The sequence below is a fragment of the Cydia fagiglandana genome, chromosome Z (assembly GCF_963556715.1).
Source record: "Cydia fagiglandana chromosome Z, ilCydFagi1.1, whole genome shotgun sequence".
Lineage (NCBI taxonomy): Eukaryota > Metazoa > Arthropoda > Insecta > Lepidoptera > Tortricidae > Cydia > Cydia fagiglandana.
Genome location: NC_085959.1, coordinates 27,594,404 through 27,607,895, shown reverse-complemented (window position 1 = coordinate 27,607,895; position 13,492 = coordinate 27,594,404). Strand labels below are relative to the sequence as shown.

Sequence of the window (13,492 nt, the reverse complement as noted above, 5' to 3'; positions counted from 1 at the left end):
GCTACTTAATATTTTCAGCATCGCGCCTTTTTTAAATAGTTAATAGTGAGCGTCTGGCTGGTATTTGTTAAAACCGAATAATAACGAATTCCTTTTTTGAAAGGTCGCATAGTCTTTCAATTATTATAACATTTCTCTGATTTAGTGGATATCAGTGAAATAGTTTATAATTATTACTATTAATTAGTCAGCTTTGCAGTGATTGTGAACACAATTGTGATTTAATTTAAGTTCCGAGTTCAATTATGTTTTCTTTCAGATAAGCTACATTTCAAGATAGTGAAGTATTCATTTAAAAAGGGCGCCTTTCTTTGCGGTCCTGAACGTTTTCACCTTAACATACTAATTAATGTCTTCGAAAATATACTTATTTGTTACAATATATTACAAGAACTGTCGAAAAAAAGTACATATTTCGTATTTCTGCAATCCAATATCGGAGTGTTTAAAAAAACCCGTGTGATAACGCCGTTATAGAAGTAATATACCATAGACTACAGACTTGACGTAGCAGAGTTGGTTCCGTCAAACTTACCACTTATCCTTTCTTTCGCGATCCAGCAAAGATGGGTGAGTGCCTCCGTGTAGTATTATATTTAATCTTTTGTAATCTCGTGTTTCTTATTTCAATTTTGTTTAAAGAGCGGTGTAAAATGTGACATTAATTCCTTTGCGTATTTTGTATTAATATTTTGGCTTTTAGACCATAATCACTATGTGAATTCATGCCGGATCCTGTAGCTTTACTGCTGCAAGTCTTTAGTGTATATTCTAAGTTTTAAGTGAGTGTTATCCGTTTTATCAGGTATCAGTCGTGATCATTGGCATAAGCGAAGGGCCACTGGCGGCAAACGTGCGCCCATTCGTAAGAAGAGGAAGTATGAATTGGGTCGCCCGGCAGCCAACACTAAGGTAAAGATTGTGTGTTAGTTAATCTTTTTTGAATGCCAAGCTAAGAAAGGCACGTTTTAAAAGTTACTCTTGCCTCTTGATAAGTACTTGTGTTAATTCAAGTTGTTTTGTATATTATAACCTATAAAAGTGTACCTACATGTGACTTAATTGGCGTAGGCATATCTGCGTTAAGTCGATTATTAAACGTTACTTCTCGTTAATTGCAGCTTGGCTCCCAGCGTATTCACTTAGTGCGCTCGCGCGGTGGCAACGTGAAATATCGGGCCCTGCGCCTTGACACAGGAAACTTCTCTTGGGGATCTGAGTGTAAGTTATCCATACTATTACCACATTCCGCTTATCCATGCTGCGCTAATTATAATTTCTTTTCGAACCTGTGTAATCGGGTTCAAATTATGTGCCCGCCAGCTTGATTGTTACAACACAAAGTTTACATACTATTAGCTCTCTGAATGTTGATAATCCATTTGGCTCAATCATCTGGAAACCCAGTAGCTGGCTTGCCGTTTTCAAGTTAAAGGTACCATGTTGTAATTTTAAAGGATACCTTTTAGTTTGTTGGTTCTAATAGCCTCCTAGCCTAGATGATAGTGTCACTGCATAGTGACTATGCTGGAGGCCTAGTGTTAACACATTCACTGCCAAGAATATGTATTTGTACTGGAAACGGGGTGCCCGGCACTGAAAGTGTTAAACATTTTGTTCCAGATTTATAGATTTTTTGATGTATATATTTATCTATTAGACATGTTGTCACTGTAGCTCAGCGGTCGGCAACAAGCGGCCCGCGAACCTCTCGCTTGCGGCTCGCGAGCCTCCCTGGTTATTTTGTATGTAATATTGAGGCCTATACCCGAAAGGGGTCCTTAATATAGTAAAATAAACAACAACATCATAATGAAATATTATTTAAGGAAAAATAAAGCCTTAAATAAATAAATAATATTGACAACCTACAATGTCTGCTAAAGTCACAAATATTACCAAAGTGCGGCCCGCGTCAACTTCGTTAACTACTATTTGGCCCTTGGCTGCTAAAAGGTTGCCGACCGCTGCTGTAGCTGTGTTGCAAGCATAAGCCAGTGCCAAGCAGCACTTGAGGGAGAAATGTCTCAAGTCTTAGTACATTCTGTTTAAAATCAATAATAGTCAAAATGTTGTTACCATTTAAAATTCTATGCATTGTGAAGAAAATTACACAAGCGGGTTGCAGAATTGAATCTGTTGGTTTTTTCATTACACTACAGAAAGTGTTCTCAACTCTCGGTCAATTGGTCAGACTAACTTGTTTGGTCTGTTAGTTCCTTTGGTTTAGTGGTTGTTGAGGGCTGGAATGAATAGGAACTGGATTTACATTAGAATACCTTGTAAAATGTTCCCTGTCCAAGTGCCCCCAATGTGAGCTTCCACTATCAATCAGTTACAACTTCAAAGTGAAAGCACGTGACATGTGCACGGGCATGTGACATTGTCATATTTTTATATAGGGACAGTGAACAGGGGAATGCCCCTGTTCAGTAATGCTAACCGAAAAGTGGGGAGTTTTTCAGTAGATTTTCATCAAAAAACGATCGACGTCAAATGCCGTCTTTGGCGTCGTTGTCATGATTTTGCGTTGACGTCAATTGCCGTCTGTGGCGTTCAAAAGGTTTAAGCAAAATGTGAGACGCTATACACATTGGACAAAGAAATTGGATAAGTGGAATACCACCCTAACAGCCCGTTCACACAGAGTCTCCGTATTTACGGTACCCGTTTTAACGGATACAACAAAAAATTATGCTTTGTTCACACATAGGCACCGTAAAACGTTCAACGTATCCGGCATTAACTGAGAGCCCGTTCACACATAGTCTCCGTAATTACGGGCACACGTAAATTCGCAGTATACCACCGGTAGTCTACCAGGATGGACGTTGTCGTGTTGTATTGGTACTATCGCCAGCGGAGACGGTACAATCGGCGTTATTGGCAGCATCCAGTCTTGGTGCAAAGAGCAGGTGCTTATAGTTTACTCATGAGTCAGTTGCGGGGAGATGACTCAAATTTTTAAATTACTTTTGTATGTCGAATTGTCGATATCTTCTTTTGATCATCTTCTTAAACTACTGGAAAAGGACTACTACATGTTTTTCTAGCTGCACCGCTCCCCCCGCCCCGCACCCCACACACAGTTTATATCCAGTAAAAACGTACGGATACATGACGGATACGTATTCCGTTCATCCAGTATTCAATGACAAAACGGAATGTCATAATTTAACGGACCGACATTTTTTACTGTATACTGAATACTGTGTCATATGTGAAGTCGCTCATACAACTCCATACGCCATCAATGAATAAAAACGTATACGATAAACGGAACAGTAAAACGGAGACCCTGTGTGAACGGGCTGTAAGCATGGTCTTGTGTTCAGTGTATTTTTTAATTTGATTCTATTTTAAAACTGCTGTGATACAATTTAATTATACAGGGCGTCCCACGGCTATGCCACATGGAGGGAAAGTACCCTGAATATTGTAGATGGAACATTTTACTGAAAGAAGATATTATTTTAATTAAATAAACAATTTAAACTGCATTCATAGATTTTTAAATAAATACATGGTTGAACCGGGAATTGAACCCGCTACACGAGAAAAAAAATCATCCTGTAGCTTTATCATACCGATCAAAAGGCTTCATTCATTACAAGGATTATTTTTTGCTAAATAACATAGTGTCAGAAATAAAAGGAAGTCCATGAATTTTAACATTTTTAATTCAAAATTAATCACTTTCATTTATCAATGCTCAAAATGAGTCTCATTCTGTTGAATACAAAGCTGCTCTCTTTTGATTATTTCGCTAAATTTCACATCAAATGTTAAAATTCATGGGCTTTTTTTTGTTTCTGACACTATGTTATTTAGCAAAAAATAATACTTATGTTGAAGCCTTTCGATCTGTATGATAAAGCTACAGGGTGATTTTTTTTCTCGTGTAGCGGGTTCGATTCCCGGTTCAACCATGTATTTATTTAAAAATCTATGAATGCAGTATAAATTGTTTTTTAAATTAAAATAATGTCTTTCAGTAAAATGTTCCATCTACAATATTCAGGGTACTTTCCCTCCATGTGGCATAGACGTGGGACGCCCTGTATACATAACAAGGTAAACAGGATGAATGACCCTATTATTAAAACTAGTAAAAAAGGTTGGGTTAGGTTGAACAGTAAAGTTTCAGCTTGGTCTTGCGAATGTTCATGCTACTAGCGATGTGAATTATTGATATAATAAAATTTTTGTTGATTATGAACGGTGTAATTATATAGTCTGTCAAAAAACTTTGTCAATAGATAAAGGCGCCAAATTTCAAATTTTCTATGAAACGATAACCAATTTGCGCCTACATGTTTTAAAGGCTCCGTCACACAGGTACACATATCACTCATATCAGCCATCTATTTGGCCGTCACTGTCTATTTGATGCTGACTACCTATATACAAGTATTAGGCTTGCATAAGCCCATAAGCCCTCTTGCCCTAAGTTGTAAGTACTTATAGTTCGTTTTTTTTAGCATTAGAAATAAGGTAAACAATCTTGATGTGTCTTTTAATTGAAAAACACATTTTAAAAATAAGTTACGGCAAATATGTAACAATTATTAATCTAATACGATCATTTATATTCTTCTGCTTTCAGAAGTAATAGTTACTGATTTTTAAAAAGCGTTTTTCTATTAAAAGACATGTCAAGATCGCTTACCTTCTTTAAAGTTATTTCTAATGCTAAAAAAAACGATCTATAGCTGTACTGCCGTCGGATATTAAAACGCAGTCTTCTGTGAACATAGTTTTATTTGATTGGGATTTGTTTTTGTTACAGGTTCCACCCGAAAGACTCGCATTATTGATGTTGTCTACAATGCGTCTAACAATGAGTTGGTGCGTACTAAAACGCTGGTGAAGAACGCCATTGTTGTGGTGGACGCAACTCCCTTCCGTCAGTGGTACGAGTCACACTACTTGTTGCCGCTAGGCAGGAAGAAGGGTGCTAAACTAGTAAGTATACAGATTTATGATAAAAAATAGAATAATAAAATATATAAAGTAAAATAAAAAAATCAGACATTACGGTGACAAATCAGGTTTTGAAAATAAGCTCCTCATGTTTGTAAATATTACCAACCTTGTTTGGGCTATTGGTAGATAATTTGAACACCACAATAGACATGTGCGCCGCGCCGCCGCCGCCGATAAATTTGACCGGAGTACAATCGGCGTGGAAATTTTTGATACCTATGGTGTCTTATTGCATGTTGCATAGTGAGTAGAGAGTGTCAGAGATATAATTAAAGATCCTTATGCTTTTTCGCTTATTATTTGCCAGTAAAACAAATTTACATCACTTTTGTTGTTACGGTGTTAGCTGTGATAACGATTTAGCGTTAATATAAACAAGGCCTAGGTTCTAGATCACAGGTTATTATTTGATATGTTATCACACAGCTTTTTTATAGAACGCATTTTGTTTTACTGTAGTAAGCATCTCACCAAGGGTCATCATTAAGCTACTCGCAGCAAAGTAAACCTTAATATTCCATGAAATTCTTTAATGAAATACCTGCAGTATATTATCTCACGCGACTCTTAAATTTTCCGTCAGAGGGCTCGTCTATCAAATCTCTGGGTAGTCGCTCACAGTGTGTAGGTTTTCCCTTGCAAGTGCACCGCGGGTTTTCCCTTGCGAGTGCCATGTCACACGACACACTTCTAAGACATTCTGTTGAGTTGAGCGAATCAACCTGACGAAGTGAATCTAAACGACGACATCTTTATTCTAACATACATTTCTTATGAAAGTAATGAACTACAGTTCAGACAAATGTAAAATAGTTGATCATTATTTCGTAACAAATCATTAGGTGAGACGACAGCGGCTGCGAGAAGTCAATATAGATTTTTTTGGTGGATGGTATATAATATTAGGCAATAATTTAGAAAACACATGTTTTGGATAGCCTAGTAAATACTCAGAAGGCTTTAATGTAGTTTCTACAGTCACGTTCTCATGCAGTATCAAAAATTATGCCACGCCGATTTCACGCCGATCACACCGCTGCCGCCGGTCAAAAAATCATCGGACGCCGCCGCCGACGATTTTGTCATCAGCGCACATGTCTACACCACAATAACATAACACATTTTTCATGATTGTACAATAGTTTCAATCTTACCCCGACGCACCATAAATTTGAGTAATTATGAACAAATGAATTATTATGTAACTTGGGTTGCACAAAATGATGATTTGCGTGTCGTTTGAAATGTGTTTGATAAATATGCAAGACTGAATTCATGCAACCCTCATAAAGTCTGATTATATTGAAAGATTTAAAACTGCAAATGAAAATAAAAACCCACCCTACCCGTCTGACCTCTAGTCATCCTAAGCAAGGGAGTGCCGCCTTCTGACAGCAAGAACTGAAAGAATAAAAACACACTATTCCCAACAGTTACAAGTGGTAACAACTTGATGACAATGCCTGCAAATAACCCAAAAATGAGTTGGGATTTTCTGTGGTTTCAGTATTAAGAATGTTGTGTTGTATAGTAGTAATAGCTTTATACTGTTATCATATGACTACTATTTACAGACTGAAGCTGAGGATGCCATCATCAATAAGAAGCGTAGCAAGAAGACCGCCAAGAAGTACATCTCAAGACAGCGTCTCTCCAAAGTGGAAGCTGCACTAGAGGAACAGTTCCACACTGGCAGACTATTGGGCAAGTCTATTAATTAACTCCTAATGTTATGACGATCCATATCAAAAGAGCTGTTACTATGCGGTTTTCACCTTGAGGAAGGTTTTAGGTGAATATGTTAAGGTTTACCCGTGCGAAGCTGGGGTGAGGAGGGGAGGTAATAGAAATCAACACAATGGCTTTCATGCCGATTATTCATGCCTTCACAGGAGCATTACCATTGGACTAAAATAACTGTTTACAATCCAAGCTACTCTCTTTTTAAAACTTCATTCTCAAATAACATGGAGTTTGGCATCTCCAGTCAAGATATTTAATATTGATACGCCATTATTGCCCATACATTAAGGTAGTGTGTACAGTCAACCAATTTGATTCCTAGGCCAATATAGATAGATCGATGTCATACTGAATCAATTTGTTTACGTTCTATGACAGTATGTGTATGTACCTAAAGCATGGCGGGCAACTTCTCTTAAATAAAGATGTGCTTAAGCACCACTTGAAGAACTGCAACATTGACCCGCTCCTGTGGGAGAGGCAGGCCGCCGACCGCTCTGTATGGGGATCTTTTGTCATTAAACAAACAGATGACTTTGAATCCCGTCGACTTATGGAACTAGGTATCAGACGGGATGAGCTGAAAGCCCGACCACCAGCGGCTATTAGGTATAATTACAACAACGGTATCCTTACCTGCCTGTTGTGTGCACGGGTCTTTATTAATAAGATCGGCTACGCACACGAACGTCTTCAGCAGCGGAGTTGAAACAGTCGCCGTGGTTGAAATCGGCCGGGAGAGTATATCTTCTTCTTCTTCTTCCTCGCGTTATCCCGGCATTTTGCCGCGGCCGGCAGTTTGCCGGGAGAGTATATATACACGGTGTAACATGAGTAAACCGAATAATTTTAACAGCGTATTCCTGATCATATTTAGAGACAAAAATGTCCTATAAACTTTTTTGAAATTCGCCTAGTTTCAGAGACATTATGAATTTAAAAAAAAATCTAATTTTGATTGTTACATAGTGTAAAAGGCCTTTTTGATGGTGATGTTTCTGCTATGGGACGTAGTTTAAATATCCTTATTGATAGATGTCAAAAAGTGACAAGTAACACTTTGCAAAAAGTAGGTTTCACGACAAAAAAAATGTAATAATCAATTTTAAATGTCAAGTTTACCAATAACATTTTTTTTTATGTACAAATACATTCAAAAAATTGAAAAAAACAAACAAAAAAAAATTTTTTTTTGGCGAAATTGACCTAAACTCAAATTACATTTTTTACTTCTTTTGACGTCAGAAATGAGTGGTTAAAATTATTCGGTTTCCTCATGTTACACCGTGTATATATATATATATATATACTATATAAATAGATCGTTTATTTTTTGCATTAGACTTGTCTTGTCTTTTAATTAAAAAAAAAACCGGGCAAGTGCGAGTCGGACTCGCGCACGAAGGGTTCCGTACCATAAAGCAAAAAAAAATAACAGAAAAAAATGCAAAATCAAAACGGTCACCCATCCAAGTACTGACCACGCCCGACGTTGCTTAACTTTGGTCAAAAATCACGTTTGCTGTATGGGAGCCCCACTTAAATCTTTATTTTATTCTGTTTTTAGTATTTGTTGTTATAGCGGCAACAGAAATACATCATCTGTGAAAATTTCAAATAGCTATCTACTCTATCTAGCTAGCTATCACGGTTCGTGAGATACAGCCTGGTGATAGACAGACGGACAGACGAACGGACGGACAGCGAAGTCTTAGTAATAGGGTCCCGTTTTACCCTTTGGGTACGGAACCCTAAAAAACACTTTTGATAAATAGGTCACGGCAAATATGTAACAATTATGAATCATAATATATGTACGATTATTTACTGATTATAAAAAAGCGTTTTCAATTAAAAGACACGTTAAGATTGCGTAGTATTTTTCTAATGCTAAAATAAACGTTCTAATAGATTAGAGTAGACATAAGCGATAAGGTTATATAAACGCCAAGGAATCAAATTGGTTGACTGTACATTCAAGTAACACATCTAGTAGACCGGGAGATAGTGACACATTTTACTGGGTCATTTGTACCAGTATGGCGGTTCGTCAGGGGTCTAAGTACGTAATGAACGAAATAAAAATGATGGTCATAGCGCTGGTACCGGCGGCCCAATCGCGTGGGCGTTAGTCGAACGTGTCGGATAAAATACGAGTGTCGAACGATTTGTTCCACAAAAATCCTCGTATTTTTCGATAGTCCATAAAAAAGAAGTAGACGGTACCGTAATGCCATACTTCTCCGGTGTGACTTACAGCCCGCCATACTGAGGCGAACACATTAATTAAAAAAAAACAATTAAATCATTTGTGCCAAGCTAATTTTTGCACAGGTGATCATCGTCGAGCAGCCATTCATGGACATCACCATGCCATACTTTTCGGATGGTTCCAAATGGCCGCCATAGGAGTTAATTTTTTTTTATTGCTAAACGATTTGTACCATCTTGTAATTTTTTTTCAAGACTTTCTGTGTGATCATAAATGGAAATCTCATAATGCCATACCTGTAGGAGGTGGCAAATGTGTAAAATATTTTTTTTTTTCAAGTATGGTGCCCCTTTTTCCCCCTATTAGAAGTATGGCAAATATAATAATGGTCACATTGCATCATATAATTTCCAAAAATCCAAATGCCATACTGGTACAAATCGTCAAAAAATTGTTTTTTGTTTTAAGTCTTGGCTTAAGTCTCACAGTCTATAATCTGAAATAATAGTTATAATCTGAAATAATTTTTTTTAGGTATATTTGTATCCAAACAAACAGAATATGATGATGCCATGCTGTAAAAAATTATTTTACGTATACATAGTCGTATTTTTGAAACGTGTCGATTAAATAAGTTTTTCAAGTATAGCAGCACTTTTTCCCCCTACTATAAGTATGGCAATTATAATAACGGTCACATTTTATCAAATACTTTCCAAAAATTTAAATGCAATACTGGTACAAATCGCTTAGCAAAAAAAATAAATTAACTCCCTTGCGGCCTTATGGCGGCCATTTGGAACCGTCCGAAGAGTATGGCATGGTGATGTCCATGAATGGCTGCTCGACGATGATCACCTGTGCAAAAATTAGCTTGGCACTAATGGTTGAATTGTTTTTTTTTAATTAATGTGTTCGCCTCAGTATGGCGGGCTGTAAGTCACACCGGAGAAGTATGGCATTACGCTACCGCCTACTTCTTTTTTATGGACTATCGGAAAATACGAGGATTTTTGTGGAACAAATCGTTCGACACTCGTATTTTATCCGACACGTTCGACTAACGCCCACGCGATTGGGCCGCCGGTACCAGCGCTATGACCATCATTTTTCTTTCCTTCATTACGTGCTTAGACCCCTGACGAACCGCTATACTGGTACAGTCAAAGAATATAATTTCTGACCCATTTCGTACCTTGTCACAGTGACAATCAATATGAAAGTCGCCAGAGCCCTCACACAATTGTCACTGTGACAAGGTACAAAATGGGTCGGAAATTAAATTCTTTGACTGTACAAATGACCCAGTAAAATTTGTCACTATCTCCCGGTCTATAGGTCTGGTACTAATTTTCGTTGCTAAGGACTATCGTTTATTATGCGTACAGATAAAACCTGGTCTAACTGTTGACGTGTGTATTATTTTGTATTATGTTCTTAAGGTATAATCTGGGGGCATTCTTCAGCCATAAATGATATAAGAAGGTTTTACATTTATTTATTTTTAGGGACTTTATAATGATATTAATGATTTTAATACCGTCTAGCAAATATAATTTGGACAAGCCTATCGAGCTTAATTTGAGACAATTTCACCGATTCCTTGGTACGATTTAAAGAAACAAATGGTTAATATGCTGCCAAAATATGCCATCTAAGTGTCGTTTTCATGATTGCTCTATTGAACATCCACAGAATAAATGTGGTGAATTTTTATCTTTACATGAAAACGACTTTTTACGCAACATTTTGGATTCCGGTCAATTTCTGACGCAAGCGAAATGAGGGAAACAGCTAGAAAGAATCTACCGAAATCCAAAGCCTAACTAACGGACATTCATGGCGTTGAACCATGGCTAGAACAGGTCGATAGAAACGCTCCATGATGGTTATATTGTATACCAAAGTCGGGGTTGTCGTAAGTAACATGCCATATTCTCTAAGGGCCCCCCCACATCTGGCGTCTTTCGAGCGTCGGCGTCGGTCCAGCGCTATGGAAAATGACGTCGCTGCGCAGTTGCGTCGACGTTGCGTCGACGTCGGCCATATAATTGTAGACGCCGACGCTCGAAAGACGCCAGATGTGGGGGGGCCCTAAAAGGCCACCATGCACAGATCCAAAACCTTTTTTCCATCTAAAAGGAATGATTAGACTATGCCCAGATGTCTCGCTTTACGAATCATATGTAATTGCTGTTTACATAGTACGATTTTTTTTGTGTAATATCTGGTCTTGTTCGCAAACCGCAAATTTTCTTGTAGTATTTGTCCAAAATCGTTGTAGTTACTCGGGAGGATTAGGTAAATATTATCCAAACCATATGCTTTACTTTCCGATATATATTTTTTGCTTTATGCTACGGAACCCTTCGTGCGCGAGTCCGACGCGCACTTGCCCGGTTTTTTAATAAAAATATAATACCAGAAAAAACGGCTAAGTAAAGTTGTATTCATAATAAACTATACAGTCCTTAGAAAGTAGGAATTGTAATACCTCATAGACATACTTAGAAAATTTCATAATTTTTTTCGGACCGGCACCCGCCATCGGCATGATACGGCAAGGGATGCTTAAGCTTAAGCCGAAATTAGTACAAGTAATTACAACGCAAGTAATTATCTATGGTTTTCTAATATTTATTTGGTGCTTTATTTTGTGCATAGTTTGAAATAATTATTTTAAATATAGGAAACATCCACAAATATATTTAAATTCAAATGATGAAATCTAAAAGTTTGAATCTGTATTTGTGACTGTTCCCGTTTTGGGGCCAGTCTAGCAGTTGTATGATCTACTTGTCATAGTTACTCTGATAATTTGTATGACATTTTATTAATAGAACTATATTTTTTGCCTTGTTGTAATTTGTGTTTGTTTATTGTAGCGTGTGTTGCAAGCCGCCCGGGCCAGTGCGGCCGCGCCGATGGTTACGTGCTTGAAGGCAAGGAGTTGGAGTTCTATCTGAGGAAGATCAAGTCCAAGAGAGCAAAGTAAGGGACGTGTAATGTAGAAATAAAACACTAAACCACATTCATGTTGTTTAATTTATTTGCAAACATCGGATTTTTGACGTTATGCTAACCCCGCATTGCGTTATGGCATTCTTGGGGTTCCGTACCTCAAAAGGAAAAAACGGAACCCTTATAGGATCACTCATGCGTCTGTCTGTCTGTCCGTCTGTCACAGCCTGTTTTCTCCAAAACTACTGGACCAATTAAGTTGAAATTTGGTAGATAGTTTCACCAGAGTTGAAGTCACACACACAACAACAGTGTCATGTAATGACAGCGGGGTTTTGAAATTACTGTTCTTTTATTATACCGATAGCAAGTTCAACAGAGAATTGCAAGATAGACCAAAAAGTTTATTTAACCTATTTTGTTATTCATCGACCTCAAATGCCTTACTTATTTTGATAAATTTAAAGGTTTGATATGCGTATTAGGTATATGAATATAAAATTAATCGTAGAAACTAAAGATAATAAGTAATATATCGCCTTGTTTTTATTTATGTAGCTGTTAAAATTGTCTTTACTTACCTATATTTTCATTACATTGTTATTTCATTATCAAACCTCTTCAAAGATGACTGAAGTAACGGGCTCTCGTTACATGGTTGTCATACCTATTGACAACTGCATTTTAAGAGATAAGAAAACTTACAGATGCTTATTAGAATAACTACGGAGACATGGCTTTATCTAGCGAAACAATAGGGGGTTTATGAGAAAATAAAAAGTTTTTCAAAGTATATCGTGATACATATCAAATGAAAGAGCTCAATGTGAGAATGTCAAATATATATTTTTTAATTTCAAAATAAACAGTTTAGAAGTAATTCGAGAACATAGGCAAAAAAATCACCATCCCCCCCCCATTTATCTCCGAAACTACTGGTCTAAATTTGGAAAAAAAAATACATAAAATCGGTATTTACCCATAGAAGACAGGAAAACCTATGGGCCCGGCCACATGTCAGCGGTGCGTCGCCGCCGCCGCCGCGCGGCGCGGCACCGCAAAAATCTGCGGTGCCGCAAACCGCTCTGCGGCAACGCACGCCGCACCGCAAAATTTAGCGGTGCCGCAAGGCGGTGCGTGGCGACGCGCGCGGTGCCGCAAAACGGTACGCGGCGCCGCGCGCGGTGCCGCCAAGCGTGGTGCGCGCCGCGTTGCATAAGAATAAAATTCGACTACCAGACATGGCAGACATGGATCCCTTCACACGTGTTCTGCTTATTTAAGTTATTTTACAACTGTTACTTGGTATTTCGAAAATTGTGCAATTTAATAGTATTAGAGACAAGGATATTGGATAAACATATTGTAATTAAATAGATATTTATTTATTTTGTTTCATTTGTTAGGAAAACTTACAAATACGAATAGAATAACAAGTTAGGTGATAACATATAGTTCGTTTTTTTAGCATTAGAAAGAACTCCACAGAAGCAAGCGTGCAGTTTTTATCAGGCTCTTTAATTGTTAATAATTATAGAATTATCTAATGTAACATGGTCAATACATATAATTTACATCAAATTATTGCCG

General features: G+C 37.6%; 1 protein-coding gene across 1 annotated transcript; it reads left to right on the top strand.

The window, feature by feature from the left end:
* Window positions 1-437: 437 nt before the first annotated feature.
* On the top strand, window positions 438-11,972 carry LOC134679181 (small ribosomal subunit protein eS8). The gene is made up of 6 exons (XM_063538058.1): window positions 438-570; window positions 806-912; window positions 1,122-1,221; window positions 4,790-4,965; window positions 6,561-6,690; window positions 11,827-11,972. The coding sequence occupies exons 1-6, from the start codon at window positions 567-569 to the stop codon at window positions 11,934-11,936; spliced, it is 627 nt and encodes a 208-aa protein (XP_063394128.1). The 5' UTR covers window positions 438-566; the 3' UTR covers window positions 11,937-11,972.
* The last annotated feature ends 1,520 nt before the right edge of the window (window positions 11,973-13,492 follow it).

Coding starts and splice junctions, on each gene's coding strand:
- LOC134679181 (XM_063538058.1), top strand. Junction 4,966..6,560: donor GGAAGAAGGGTGCTAAACTA/GTAAGTATACAG, acceptor TACTATTTACAG/ACTGAAGCTGAGGATGCCAT. Junction 6,691..11,826: donor CCACACTGGCAGACTATTGG/GCAAGTCTATTA, acceptor TGTTTATTGTAG/CGTGTGTTGCAAGCCGCCCG.